The sequence below is a fragment of the Lipotes vexillifer genome, unplaced genomic scaffold (assembly GCF_000442215.2).
Source record: "Lipotes vexillifer unplaced genomic scaffold, Lipotes_vexillifer_v1.1 scaffold995, whole genome shotgun sequence".
Taxonomy (NCBI): Eukaryota; Metazoa; Chordata; class Mammalia; order Artiodactyla; family Lipotidae; genus Lipotes; species Lipotes vexillifer.
In genome coordinates, this window is record NW_006785389.1 from 2,272,422 (window position 1) to 2,287,953 (window position 15,532).

A 15,532-nucleotide genomic window follows, 5' to 3' on the forward strand; every position below is an offset into this window, starting at 1 on the left:
GCATAGGGGATCTCCCCGGCCCGGGGCCCGACCCCGTGTCCCCTGCATCGGCAGGCGGACTCTCAACCACTGCGCCGCCAGGGAAGCCCTACAGTTTTTCTTTAAGCAAGAAATAGAGAACACAAAGGAGTCTGTTACCAAGAGAGCCCATCCAGGGATTGCTCCCTTTCACTCCTGAACCCTCTGCCAAAATTAGTCCCCCCAGCCAATCACCCGCTGAGCGCCGGCGCCACGGTCATAAGGCTCCTCACACATCAGCGGGTAGGGAATATTTTTGACGGTGACACAGATACAGGCGTCAGGACTCGAACTCCTGTCCTCGATGAACCCAACGAGAGGGGACAGATGCGCAGGGAGCCGCGCGTGGCCCTCTGGGAGATGTAGTTCAGCGCCCTCCGCGCAGGCGCAGTCCCGGCCCTTGGCGGTACAGCCTTCCTCCTCCGTTCCAAGGAGCGCAGCAAAAGGGCTCCGAACCGCTCAGACCACGGAGATGAACGGAATTGCACGTGCCGCCCTCTGGGAGATGTGGTTCGGCGCCCGCCCACCCAGGCGCAGTAGCGGCCCGTGGCTGGCGTGGCCTTCGTCCTCCATTCCCAGAAGGAGCTCGGCGTGGGAGGGTCCCAGGGTGGGAGAAAAGGCAGAGCTCAGTATTTGAACCCCTCAGCCTAGGCCCTGGGCGGGGGCGGGGCGCACCGGAAGACGACCGGAAGCGCACGTGCTGCCTTCTGGGAGATGTAGTTAGGCGTCCCTGCGCAGGCGCAGGTTGGTTAGTGGCTGCCGTGGCCTTTGTCCTACAGTCCGGCGGGTAAGTGAGATTGGGGGTGGCCGGGGCTGAGGAAGCCGAGCCGGGAGCGGGTCCAAGGTCTTCTATGGGGCCCCGGCCCGGGTGTGTACCTAACGGCGCGCGTCTGTGTCTCGTCTCTTCTGCTGCTTTGGGCCCAGGGCGGGTGGCTGGGGGTAGTATGGGCGGGGCCGAGTGGGTGGGGCCCGGTTTGGGTAGGGGGTTGGGGGGTGGTCTCAGGGTCCGAGAGGAGGGCTTGGGGCAGGGGCTTGGGTACTGGCTTTGATGGAAGGCATTGGGGTCTCTGGCTTCGTGAGCATAGTAAGAGATTGGCTGGCCGGGCCCTTCAGAGCCTGGAGCCAGCCTGACCTGCATCCCTTCCCTGTTTTGGCGGGATGTCCAGGGTTTGGAGAGTGGGTAAGGCCGAGGCCTTACCACAATGTCATCTCTGGAGCTTCACCTTCCTGAGGGACTTCTGTCTAAAGAATGAAGGTGAGGGAGAGCCAAAGCACCAGATTTTGACCCTAGCCACCTGGGACCCAGGAAACAGATTCATTGTATTAAAATCTTATTGAGAACCGACTGCATGCCAGGCACCATTCAGGCTCCATCATTAATTCAACAAGCAGGTATTTATATATCCTGGGTGCCAGGCCCATCTTGTATCCTAGAGCCCCCCAACATTGTCTCCACACTGGATGCCACAGGAGAGTCAGGGAGATGATGATAAGCCCATAAAACATCACTAAACAAGATAACTCCCATCCAGGAAACTGCAATGAAGACAACGGAGCACAAGCTGGATGGGGCAGAATCAGGGGTGCATAGGCAGGGTCGTCAAGGAACATTACAGAGAGAAGGGAAACACGTCCTGCCTTTGGCCTGACTTTCATTTTAGGCAATCAGCCAGGGAACGGCTTGTAAATCACTGGGAATTGGGCCGTGCGCGTAGTAGATGCTAAACAGATGCTGACTGAAGCAAGAGACTTCTCTCCCAGCAACAATCGCCTTCCTGTGTGTTCTGCTGCCTGCTGGGCTCCATTTCCAGCCGTTTTCACATTTTAATTCCCATAAGCTCTGTCCTGGGTCACCACCCTCATTTTGTGAGAGAGAAGCTGACGCACACCATACAGTGCCCAAGACCCCCGTACTGTCTGGCTTTCTGTCACAGTAAGTCATCACCCTGGAAATCATCTGTGCAACCCAGACTGTGCTCCTTGCCCACCTGGCGGTCAGTTTTCCTGTCTGGAATGGGTAAGGAAAATTTGAGCTCATACTTCAACAGTGCCTGGACTAGCACCTGGGTGCACAGCAGGAGCTCGGGAAATGCCAAGCTGAGGTTGCACTGCTGTTGAGTTTGGCCTGGGTGCTGAGCTCCTTCCACCTGCACACAGGGCTTCCAGGGTCTGGGGTTACTGGTCACCTGTCACTTGTCCAGTCTCTCACATCCCCGTTCCCCCTAGAACTGCCTGCCGAGGAGCTGGCTGTTCCTGCAAGAGGCCCAAGGAGGAGGGAATGACCGCTGGGCTCCTCACTGCCAGGGACCCGGTGAGTACACCACCACCTCACTCTCGGGCCTCCCAGCCTCTACCTGTGGGCCCCACCAGGCTCGTTCTGCCCTCAGGGCCTCTGCCCTCACCAGGAATGTGCTTTAATCAGCTCCATGTCCTCCTCCACTTCTCACCACCTCCGAGAAGACTTCCTGGATTCCCCCCCGCCCCATGCCACCCTGGCAGACATGGTTCATCCATCCCACTGATGTGTCTGGCACTTTCTCAACACAGGGCTCTAGGTCTGTTCTCCCAGCTCACTCTCTTCATCCAGTCACTTGGCCAACCTGTACTGAGCACTGCCAATGAGCAGGCACCATTCCAGGCACCGTTCCAGGTACTCCAGGTAGAGGAACAGACAAGATGAGCAGAAATCTCCATCCCCGGGGGCTCACAGACCATATGAGGAATGTAAACGTGCCAAGTGTTGGGCAGGGAAATGAGGCCCAGAAGAGGGTGGACTTGGGGACCAGGCATTAACCAGTACAGCCCAGGAGGCCTCTCTGAGGAAGTGGCCCCCAAACAGACCTGCAGGAAAGGACAGGGTGAGGCCAGGACCCACAGGGAGAATGTTCCAGGTGGAGGGAACAGCACGAGCAAAGGCCTGGAGGTGGGACCACGCCAGGCACCTAACATGAAGACCAGGCACACGTGTGGCAGGAAGACCGAAAACCAGGTCTCCTAGGCCGGCTTCAGGGGCCTGGGGCCTTGGGAAGCAGTTCTGGCCATTTTGGCCACGTGCAAAGGCCCGGCACACAGTAGGTGCACAGTGAATGGGTGAACAATGAATGTTTGGAACTCTGGTCAGTGCTGGACACATGTCACTCTGTTCAGCCCCCACATCAGTCCCACGAGGTGGGGTGAGGAGGAGATCAAGGCACAGGGGCAAGTCACGCAACTGGGAGTGGCTGAGGCAGGCGTGAGCTCAGGACCCCTGGCCTGGCGCAGACCACCTGTCCCCTGAGGTCCCCAGTGCCCAGCACACATCCTGCTGCCTTCATGGCTCCTTCTCCAGATCCCTGTGTGGCTGCCCAGCAGCATCCCCCCATTTTCTCCAGAGCACTGGCCTCTCCTGGGGTTTTCATTTTTGCCAGCTCCCCGACCCTGCAACTAGCATACAAGCACCAGGAGGCAGGCTGTGTTTGTCCTGTGTCCACGGCCTGAACAGTGACCTGCACTCAGTAGGACTCCGCAGATAACCACTGAGCGAGACCTAATGAGTCTGGAAGGTGTGGAGCAAGCAGGGAGGGTTGGTGAGAGAAAATAAAACCTCCCCGGGCCCCCCAGCACAGCTGTTTGAATGCTGGGTCCTCAGGTAAACCACCCACTATGCACCGGGCCAAGGGTACACACTTCTTGTGAATTCCCTCACTCCTCCCAACAGCTCTCAGGGAGCTCCCAGTAACTTGCAGATGAGGGCAGGGAGGCACAGCGCAGTTAAAAGACAGCTGGTGCTGGAGTTTGAATCTCCGTCACGTGGATCCAGGGCCGGGTCTTCACAGCGTAACCTCCCAGATGCCCAGTTCTGGTGGGAGAAATTCTAGCAGAGGCGGATTCTGCCTGGAAGACCAGGGTCCAGGATGTGGGCCACCTTGTGTCCCTCACTCCCGCCCACATGGTCAAAGTCTATAGACCTTGCATCTCCCCCACTAGCCATCCATAGCGCTTGCTTCTGTGAGATGAAAATCCCTTTGTGGAGGATGTCTGTGTCCAAACCTCATGGGCCTTAAGGAAAATCATAAATTCCCCACTTGATCACAGAAGAAACTGGCCTTGTTCCCTATATCTATGAGTCTGTTTTTGTTTTATTATATTCATTCACTTTTTTTTTTTTTTTGGTTCATTCATTTATTTTTTTAGATTCCACATATAAGAGATAATACTCAGTATTTGTCTTTCTCTCTCTCACTTATTTCACTAAACATAGTATCCTGCAGGTACATCCATGCCATTGCAAATGGCAAAATTTCATTTTTTATGGCTGAGTAGTATTCCATTATATGTGTATGTGTGTGTACATATATATATATATATATATATATATATATATAAAATTGAACACTTTGTACAGTAGAAATTAATACAACATTGTAAGTCAACTATACGTCAATAAAATTATATATATATATGTAATATTCCATTATATATATATATATATATATATATATATATATATATATGGCACATCTTCTTTATCCATTCATCTGTTGATGGACATTTAGCTGCTATGAACACTGGGATGCATGTATCTTTTGGAATTACTGTTTTTGTTTTCTTCAGATATATACCCAGGAGTGGGATTGCTGGATCGTATGGCAGTTCTATTAACCCATTATCTAAATGTCCAAAGTTGAAGACTAGGAAACAGTCCTCAGGGGTCCTGCCACTGGAGACCCCCACCCATTTCATTTTCCTGGCCACTCTCCATTGGCTCTTTGTCTCCCCATCCCCTCTTCTGTGTATTCAGGCGTCATTTAGGCACAGCATAGATTTATCTGAGTGTGCAGCCTGGCAACTGCATGTATGGACACCAGTGGATGGTACAGCTGAGGCACAGGAAGTTCCTAGCCTCCCTGGGGCTCCCTCGTGCCCCTCCCTCAGTCGCTGCTGCTGTGACATCTCAGGGGTCCGTGTTTGTCCAAGGAGGAACCGATAGGAGGATGCGAGTTCCTTGCCGGTCCAGAGCTTCCATTCTGACCCCTGGGGTGTGTTTTTCTCTCATTTGTCTTTCAGGGAGGTGGTTCAGCCACATGGCCAGTAGGCGGACGCGCTGGACCCAGACTACCCAAGTTCAAATCCTGGCTCAGCCCTTTCTCCCTGGGTGATTTTGGGTGACTTCGTTGGCATCCTCCCTGGGTGAACAGTGGTTGGATGTGATCACCCGTGGCCTGGGGTTATTAAGTGAGCAATCCACGTGCATCTTTCAGCACCATCTATGTGTTTGCTCTGAATTTTGTTTTTAAGGTTCACAAGTTTAAAGTTCTTAATGTATCAAAACCATGATATCTTTCACAGTGATTTCTAGGTTGATGAATTGGCTTATTTTTTAAATAAATAATATCCCGTAATTATATTCTCATTATAAAAATGTCAAGCAGCACTTATAAAGTCCCCCTTGCTCCTCAGCCCCATCTCCCAGGCTTCCATCTAAAGCTGCCACTGCTGTCACTTCCACGTGCCTCATTTTCCTGTGTTTATGTACACATTTTCAGACAAATATTAGAATTAGAGCTTTGTTTCCTTTTACATAAATAGCACTGGGCTGGCAACGTCCCACCATCCAGGATTTTTCCATCTGGAAGGTTGTTTCCCAGCTGTGCGTATCAGTGCCCCCCGTCTTATGCTTGGCTGCAGATTTTCCAGAACCTGACTTTGGCTGCTCTGCCACGATGGACATCGAGGCCATTACCAGTTGTCTGTTATGACATTGCAGCAGGGGAGCAAGGTTCTTGGGGGAAGGAGGAGATGGAGGGGAAGTGGAATTGCTGGCGTAACAAGTGTATGTATTTTTAAAAACCTGCCAATTGTGAAAGTAATCCATGCCTGGGTACTAAGCCATCCTCTTCTCAGAAGGACCAGACTCTCTGTCCTCTTGTTTGCCTTTTACTTACTGATTTGTCAGCTCTTTGCATGTGCTGGCCACTAATCCTTTTCCTTCCATTTATGTTGCAAATATTCATTCTGCTGTCATGGGTCCTTGAAGTGGCTTGTAAAGACTTTGTCATCTAGAAGTCATGAATTTTGATTGCTGAATGTATTATTTTCCTGTCAATTCTGTAACAAATCCTAACAAACTTAGTGGCTTAAAACCACACAATTTATTATTTTATGGTTCTGGAGGTCAGAAGTCTGTAGTACACCTCACTGGGCTAAAATCAAGGTGTCAGCAGGGCTGTGTTCCTTCTGGCAGCTCTAAGAGAGAATCCACTTCCTTGCCTTTTCCAGCTTCTAGAGGCCTCCCACATTCCTTGGCTCCTAACCCGCTTCTATCTTCAAAGCCAGCTCTGGCCATTTGAGTCTTCCTCACGTACTATTACTGTGAGGCTGACTTTTCTGCCTCTTCCCCATTGAAAGACCCTTGTGATTATATTGGGCTCACCAGGATATTCCAGGATAATCTCCTTATTTTAAGATCAGCGGACTAGTAACCTTAAAGCCATCTACCATGTTTTTTTTTTTTTTTTTTTGGCCACACCATGGCATGTGGGATCTTAGTTCCCCAACCAGGGATCAAACCCATACCCCCTGCAGTGGAAGCACAGAGTCTTAACCACTGGACCGCTAGGGAAGTCTCATCCATCTGCCATCTTAATTCTTCCTTGCCATGTAATCCAGGGATGGTAGTGACACAATTCTGCCTACCACACTCATTTTTCTTCTTTCTGACTTTTAGTGTTTTATATTTTATTTGTGAAGACTTTCTCTACCACCCATTTATTAAATTCATGGCCTATACTTTTCCAACTTTTTCCTTTTTTATATTCATCTCTTTTTTTTTTTCTTTTTGCATTACACGGTCCTCTCACTGTTGTGGCCTCTCCCGTTGTGGAGCACAGGCTCCAGACGCGCAGGCTCAGCGTCCATGACTCACGGGCCCAGCCGCTCCGTGGCATGTGGGATCATCCCAGACCGGGGCACGAACCCATGTCCCCTGCATCGGCAGGCGGACTCTCAACCACTGCGCCACCAGGGAAGCCCTATATTCATCTCTTTAATATTTCTGGAATTTATTTTTATTTATGGTGAGGTAGGGATCTACTGTTTGTTCCCCCTAACAGAGGCCCAGTTGCCCTGGAGTGTCCATTGCTTTGAAATGCTCCCACTACCACACTGATTTTCTACATATACATGGATCTTCATGTACTTGAATTTAATTTACACGTGAACAGATTCTTAATAAAGTCACCCAGATTCAATCCATGGATTTGCTGCTTACTAGCTTTATAACTTTGGGCAAGACACTTAAGCTTTCCCAGTCTATGTAAAATGTGCTCGTGGCAGCATGGACCCTCTCATGTCTTAAAGAGGGCTTTGTTTCATTCATTATGTATGCATCTTGGACCCATCAGGATGTTATTTTGGCCAAAGGGTGAGGCAGGGAGCCAACATGACAGTTTCCAGATGCTCCTTCCCCGCTGCCCAGACCCAGCTGCTTCTCGGAGGGACTACCCACGCAAGCACAATTCCTGTGAACCCAACATGCCAGGACCATCCTCCCCTTCATTGATGACGCATCAGCAGCACTTCTCATTTCAAGAGACTCTTCTCCAGCAGGGTCCCAGGCCCCACAGTAAAAACCTTATCCAAATCCCCAGAGCCTCCCACCCACTTGGCCAAGGCCCCGTTCACCAGATGCTGCCACTAGCAGCCACACTGGGGACACTGAGGACGCTCATGTGTGACATTTCAGGAGCAAGTGACTTTTGAGGACGTGGTCGTGGAGTTCACCTGGGAGGAGTGGGGGCAGCTGGAGCCATCCCAGAGGACCCTGTACCGAGATGTGATGCTGGAGACCTTTGGGCTCCTTGCCTCTGTGGGTGAGGCCACCCCCGTGCCCCGGATGGTCTGCCTACAGTACAGATTCTAATTTTCCTGGGATAAAAGTGGGAGTAGATCTAGGCCATAAAAGCAAATACCTGGCCTTCAGGGACCTGTTTCAGTGCAGGGAATGTCAATTAGGATGTTTTGGTTGCAAATGACAGACCCTAGCTAACAATGCCAGAAGCAGAAAGTCATGGGGTAAGAGGGACATACCGGGTCCCGTGACCACAGAACCCTGGGTAGACCTGGATCTTCCTATGGTGCTGTCGGGACCCCTCTGCTGCCTGCCCCCATACCCCTTTCTGCCTCCATTCGCAGATGGGGCCCTCTGAAGGTGACAAGACAGCTGAGAGGGTGCCTCTCCCAGGTTTGAGACCAGCAGAAGAGGCAGGCTCTGTGTCCCGGCACCTATAGAAGGCCCCTGGGTTGTCTTGGTTTGGCAGCCAGGTCCCCTCCAGGCTGGTCATTGTTGCCAGCAGGCACGGGACAAAGTAGAGCTCTGATTGGCCACACTGGGGCCAAGGATGGGGTCAGGGACTGAGTGAGGGGAGGAGGTCCCTAAGGAATGTCAGAGGCTGTTACCACACCATGGCCTCCTGGAACCCCAGCCACTTGGGTCCAGGAAGACTGAGGGTGGAGTGGGCAGAGGGCTGGGGAGGGTCCTGGGACACAGATGCTCACTCCATGGGTTTCTCCCTGAGCAGGACACTGGCTCCCAAAGCCGGACGTCATCTCCCTGCTGGAGCACGAGGCGGAGCTGTGGGTGGTGGACAAGGGAGCCCCCCGAGGTGTGTGCACAGGTGAGATGAAAGCCCTGCAGGTCTGGGAGGAACCCATTCACCCCCCAGGTTCTCTCTCCATTTCTGCCCTGATTCTTCAGAGCAAATTAACTACTCAGTCTTTCAGGGAACATTAACCAAGCATCCATTTTGCTGTGAGACCAAGTTCCCATCTTCACTGAATTTACATTTTTGGTGAGGGAGAGGAGCACACGATAAATAGCTAAAATAATAATAATAACAGTGAACAAGATGATTACAGATTATGATGAATGCTGAGAAATGGAAGCAGGGGATGAGGTAGAGACTAGGATTGGGGCGAGAACTGAGCAGAGAGTTGAGGGCTATCCTCTCCAAGGAGGTGGTGTGTGAGCTGAAGCCTAAACCATGAGAACAATGTGACCATGAAACAATCTGGGAGGACAGAACTCCAGACAGAGGAAACAGCAAGCACAAAGCCACCAAGGCAGTGCAACAGCCAGCTCTTGCCATGTAACAAACACTCCAGCCTCAGTGGTTTAAACCAAAGAATCACTTATGACTCATGCATCTGTGGGCTGTTGGATCCAGGCTGGGCTCTTCCATGTGCCTGTAGGTTGGCTGGGTAGTTCTGCTCTTCATACCTCTTGTCCAGCTCCTGAGACCAGCAGGCAAGTCTGTTGGGAGTGGGAGTGTCCCGGCCCTCTGGCGACAGGCCCTGACCCTATGTAAGCAGTGGCCCATCACCAGGGCCTAAGAAGGGATGGACCAGTGTGTGTGTGTTGGGGTTATAACAGGGTCTCCCTAGCCTCGAATAATAACCAGTCCTTACTTAGTATATCAGCTTCGGATTGGTGCTGTGACAAATTATCACAAACTTAGTGGCTTAAAGCAACACAAATTACCTTACAGTTCTAGAGGTCAGAAGTCCAAAATGGGTCTCCCTGGGCTACAGTACAGTGTCAGCAGGGCAGTGTTTCTTCTGGAGGGTTTGGGGAAAATCTGTTTCCTTTCATTGTCCAGCTTCTAGAGACTGCCCACATTCCTTGACACAAGGCCTTATCCATCTTCAAACTCAGCAATGGCTGGTCAAGCCTTCTCACATCATGTCCCTCCTGCCTCTCTCTTTCACACTGAAGAACTCTTCTGATTACATTGGGCCCACCCTGATAAGCCAATGAGGGTAATCACAGATGATTGCTAATGTCAAATGATGAGCAGCCTAATTCCTCCTTGACATGTAAGTTAAGCAAATATTCAAAGGTTCCAGAGATTAGGATGTGTATATATTTGGGAGCCACTGTTCTGCCAACCACATCTGGCTTGACCTTTTTTATTTTTAGCTTTTCACTAGAGTGTAACATAAATGGGAACGGTGCCCATGTCACACCTTTAGGCCGGTTCGGTGTCAGGGTGGGGACACCGAAGCCATAGCTGTGCAGAGAGGGCCAAAATGAAGGAGGAGGAGGAGCAAACGTATCTGTTTGTTCGTTCAGCGTGCCCATTGAGCTCTGCTCTGGGCTGGCAGTACTCCAGGTCTGGGGCGTCTGTCAGCAGTTTTCCTGGATGCTATCTCTCTCCTCAGCACCGTCTCCCACCCTCATTCTCTGTGCTCCCCATGAAAACCCCATCCACACCCCTACACCAAGTCCCCCACCCCTGGTTATTCTCTGTGCTTCTCCTCCCTCTCCCGTTCCTTCTCTCATTTGCAAAACTCTGTTTTTTTTAATGGACAAAGCCACCTGTGCCTTGGACCTTACAAAACCATCAGTTTTATTCTTCCATCCACCCACCCAGCCACCACAAACTCTTCCCCCAGAACTGGGATTAAGGGACATTTCCATTTTTCTGTTTCTTTTAGACTTTGAAACTAGACAAACCAAACTATCAACTGTGAAGCAAGACATAACTGAAGAAATACCCAATAATGCCCTGGTAGAAAGGTTCCTGTGGGAAAGTCTGTGGAACTCCAAGGGTGAACATGCTGAGGGCCACTGGGAACAGGGTCGTAAGAGGCCAGATAGCCATGTGGTGCAGGCTGCCTTCATGCCTGTGAAGACACCCACTCAGGAGCAGCAACAGGGGAATGGGTTTGGGGAAAACTTGAGTCTGAGGCCTGATCTCCCAACTCAACCAATGACTCCTAAAAGGCAAGGCCCCCCCGTGTGGGGAACACATGGAAAGAGGGAGAATCCGGACTCAGATGCTCAACAGAAAACCTGTGCAAAAGAAAAACCCTACAGATGTCAGGAATGTGGAAAGGCCTTTAGTCACAGCTCAGCACTCATCGAACACCACCGAACACACACGGGAGAGAGACCTTACGAATGTCACGAATGTGGAAAAGGCTTCCGAAACAGCTCAGCGCTTACCAAACACCAGAGAATCCACACTGGTGAGAAGCCTTATAAGTGCACTCAGTGCGGGAGGACCTTCAACCAAATTGCCCCACTGATCCAGCACCAGAGAACTCATACAGGTGAGAAGCCCTACGAGTGCAGTGAATGTGGGAAATCCTTTAGTTTTAGGTCCTCCTTCAGCCAACACGAACGGACGCACACAGGTGAGAAGCCCTACACGTGCAGTCAGTGCGGGAAGGCCTTCCGGCAGAGCATCCACCTCACCCAGCACCTGCGAATCCACACCGGGGAGAAGCCCTACCAGTGTGGAGAATGCGGCAAGGCCTTCAGCCACAGCTCGTCCCTGACCAAACACCAGCGGATCCACACGGGGGAGAAGCCCTATGAGTGCCAGGCATGTGGAAAAGCCTTCACCCAGATCACACCACTGATTCAGCATCAGAGGACACACACAGGCGAGCGGCCCTACGAGTGCAGCGAGTGCGGGAAGGCCTTCAGCCAGAGCACGCTCCTGACCGAGCATCGGAGGATCCACACAGGAGAGAAGCCCTACGGGTGCAACGAGTGTGGGAAAACCTTCAGTCACAGCTCGTCACTTAGCCAGCACGAGCGGACACACACGGGTGAGAAGCCCTACTCATGCAGTCAGTGCGGGAAGGCCTTCCGGCAGAGCACACACCTCACTCAGCACCAGAGAATCCACACCGGGGAGAAGCCCTATGAGTGTAGCGAGTGTGGGAAGGCCTTTAGCCACAGCTCGTCCCTGACCAAACACCAGCGGATTCACACCGGGGAGAAGCCCTACGAGTGTAACGAGTGTGGCAGAGCCTTCAGCCAGCTTGCTCCACTCATTCAACACCAGAGGATCCACACGGGAGAGAAGCCCTACGAGTGTAACGAGTGTGGCAGGGCCTTCAGCCAGAGCTCCCTCCTCATAGAACACCAGAGGATTCACACCAAGGAGAAACCCTATGGGTGCAACGAATGTGGAAAATCCTTCAGCCACAGCTCATCGCTCAGCCAGCACGAGAGGACACACACTGGGGAAAAGCCCTACGAGTGCCAGGATTGTGGAAAATCCTTCAGGCAGAGCACCCACCTCACTCAGCACCGGAGGATCCACACAGGAGAGAAGCCGTATGAGTGCAGGGACTGTGGGAAAGCCTTCACACACAGCTCCTCCCTTACCAAGCACCAGAGAACTCATGCTGGATAGACCCACTCCACATGTTCTGGGACCCAGCAAAGCCTTAAGCTGTAGCACATTGCTTACTAGATTTGACCCAGTCATACTCCTGAGAAACAACACAAACATTATACACAAGCCTTCATGCTCAGCAAACTCCTTACACCCCCACAGAGAGTTCATATTTATGGAAATGATTGTGGGAATACCTAGCTCTGGGTCATCCATCCCAGGATATCAGATCATCCAGACAGTAGGGAAGTGTGGAGTCAATCACTGTTGAGGACTTTCAGCCATGAGTGGCCACTAATGCTTCACTATAGAACCTACAAAAGAGAAATGGAAAAAAAAATGTGGATCTGGGGTGGCTTCTAAGGATTCACCATATTCCAAACCAGAGATTTTCAAAGTGTGACAAACTCAGCAAATGCCTTTCATATAAAAGAACCAAACACAGTCAGAATTTATCATTATTGTACATTACATTCTTGGCAGGGGTTGCTTATGAATGGTGCAACTTGACTCTGATATTCCCTAAAAACAATATGGCAGAGTGTTCCAGACATGAGAGTGGCACTTTATGGAATCACCATGAATATTCAGCTGTCTCAGTACAAAATTTTCTGATTTGTGTGTAAATTCTTTGGTCAAGGTACATGGCCATCAGCCTCACAGATGTGAATGCCATATGACAAAGTATCCATGTACTATAAACAGATTTTAAAGTAGTTATATGCATTATATTGCAATAAGTTAATCTTTATATGCAATGGAATTGAAAAGATTTGTATAGGAAGACTTGAAAGGTAAAGCCACTTTCATGGAGTCTTGCAGATTCTGAGATGGCTTTTGCTGCTCTGTTCTTGCTATAAATTTTTCTACAGGACTCACAGGCATTAGAAATGCAGATGTTGCTGTTTCACAAAAAGAGGAAGATTTTTTCTTTGTTAAGCCACCATCTTATGAGCAAGAGCACACCCACGTTGGAACCTTATGTTTTGTAAGATTTATCTCTTGAGAAATGTACAAGTTAATCTTCTTTTGAACTGTTTTTTTTCATTGCTTCTTTATCCTGGTGTTTAATAAGCTTTTGTTTTTATAAAATTTAACTTGAAGGCAGTCTATAGTATTTCACTGAACCCTGAATCTACTAACAGCAGTCACCCTGACAACCGTGATCCTTAAACAGTGACTTGTCACCCTCACTAGAACCCATATGTAAATTGCATTGGCTGATTTTGGTCACTAACCATCAGTTAGGGTTATAACAATCAGTTTGACTTTTCTAATCACAGTGCTAGGATATAAGCTTCCAGTTAACTTGAAATTTCTCCCTTGGGGAAACCATGTTGCAAATAGTCTTCCAATACTGTTCCTCAGTATGCTTGTGGAATGCCCCCTCTTTTTTGGACTTAATTTCAGTCATTTAAAAAGCACGTAAGAAAATCATGGCTTGCCGCGCCACTCCCCACTCGCAGCCCCGTGCCTTGCTCCTCTCCGAACATGGCAAAAATATCCAGCTCTACAGAGACTGAAAGGTGTATTGAGTTTCTGATTGCTGTTTTCCAAAAGCATGCTGGAAGGGACAGTAACAACAGCAAATTCTCCAAGGCCGAGTTCCTTATCTTCATGAATACAGAGCTGGGTGCCTTCACAAAGAACCAGAAGGACCCTAGTGTCCTTGACCGCATGATGAAGAAACTGGACCTCGACTCTGATGGGCAGCTAGATTTCCAAGAATTTCTTAATCGTGTTGGCGGCCTGGCCGTAACTTGCCATGACTCCTTTATTAAGTCTACCTCTTCCCAGAAGTAAATCAGAGGCGGCTTTGGGCCTGGGCTGCAGCCCCACTCCCTTTCCTTCAGCCTCCCAATTATCATCTACCCCTCACAGCCCACACATACCCTGAGCCAGGCACACCCACCACCCCATGCAGGCCACTTCTGCTGGTAGTAATAAAACAATATTGTTTTTTGAAGCACTGGAGAGTCAGTAAATGTGTGCAAGGGAGGGAGATGACTGGGAGGAATATAAATTAGATTGATGGAAAGAGTAACCAGAAGTTGAAAAGTAAATAGTAAAAATGCATCTTGGGCGTATACATAATCATGACTAATGATACCAACATAATCATCCCTAAATTATTCAAATGGAGAGACGTCACTTATTGTTCACTCATTAAATGTCTATACACCCCTACTACAGGCACTGTCATACACTCTGAGGATACAGCAAGACAGACAAGGTCCTGCCTTCACTGAGGTTACCTTCTAGTGTGTGTGGGGGGAAAAATAAGTGAATAAAGAACTATGAGAGTGAAAAAAAAACACTTAATAAAATCAGTAAATAGTGCATAGCAGCACTCTCCAATAGACACAACTTGTAAGCCCCATCGGTAACTTTTAAATATATTGTAATAGTCCCATTTAAAAAGAAGAAACAGGTGAAATTAATTTACTATTTGTCCCTATAGATCCCAAATGTTACCACTTTGACATGTTGTTTATATAAAAAAATCACAATTGAGATATTTTGCTTTCTTTTTATACTATGTCTTTGAAATCCAGTGTGTGTTTTACATTTACAGTACATTTTAATTTGCTGTAACCACATTTCAAGTGCTCATTTACCACATGTAGCCAGCGAGTGGCTGTACAGGACAGGGCAGCTCAATAGCCTTGGTCCTTTGGTCAGGTGTTCTGTCCTCCCTCCCTTTATTACATGTATCCTCTTCCCTTTCCCTGTGCTTCTATCCTTGTGTAGCTTCTTGTCCTCAAGGAAATTAGATGTGCTGGGAAGAACAGCATCAAAGTCAGAATAGAGAGGAGACAAGGTGAAGATTGGCCAGAGATAATAACACCTGCATTATTGTGTGGTGGATTGGGAGGTGGGAGGGGTCTCACATTAGGAGCCTCTGCACTTGTGGTTTGTTGGCTTTTTCAGAGAGGCTTGCCCTGATGCCTTGGTGAACACCTGTTTTATGACTTAATGCTGTCCTTAGGTTTTTTGGTGCTCATGTTGTCCCAGATGTGGCCAATAATAGTCCCTTCAGGAAAGTTCCTGCCATCCCTGTGACATGCCTTCATCATTTTCAGTATAAGATGTTATAAACTCATCTTGTTTCTACCCTGAAATCATCCCCCAAATCAGCCATATTTCTGCAGGTCCAAAGAACTGGTTCATTTTAGTAGGGGATGCTATTCAGGACAAAATATGAGTGCCAGGTGTGCTCATTGCTACTAGGTTGTCTACTGCTGAGCTAGGAAATAAAGGCGCCTGTATAAACACTTATATAGATACACACAAAAAGGTATATGGGTGCATATACATACACAGAAATACCTCCCATTCCAATC

General features: G+C 49.4%; 1 protein-coding gene and 1 pseudogene across 2 annotated transcripts; both read left to right on the forward strand.

Moving 5' to 3' along the window:
- The first annotated feature begins 781 nt into the window (after positions 1-781).
- Positions 782-12,373, forward strand: ZNF135 (zinc finger protein 135). Its single transcript, XM_007457479.1, has 4 exons — positions 782-805; positions 7,742-7,868; positions 8,577-8,672; positions 10,450-12,373. The coding sequence occupies exons 2-4, from the start codon at positions 7,835-7,837 to the stop codon at positions 12,204-12,206; spliced, it is 1,887 nt and encodes a 628-aa protein (XP_007457541.1). The 5' UTR covers positions 782-805; positions 7,742-7,834; the 3' UTR covers positions 12,207-12,373.
- A 1,280-nt stretch (positions 12,374-13,653) lies between these two features.
- LOC103084422 (protein S100-A11 pseudogene) lies at positions 13,654-14,150 on the forward strand (annotated as a pseudogene). Its single transcript, XR_014368646.1, has one exon. The product of XR_014368646.1 is annotated as a protein S100-A11 pseudogene (transcript).
- The last annotated feature ends 1,382 nt before the right edge of the window (positions 14,151-15,532 follow it).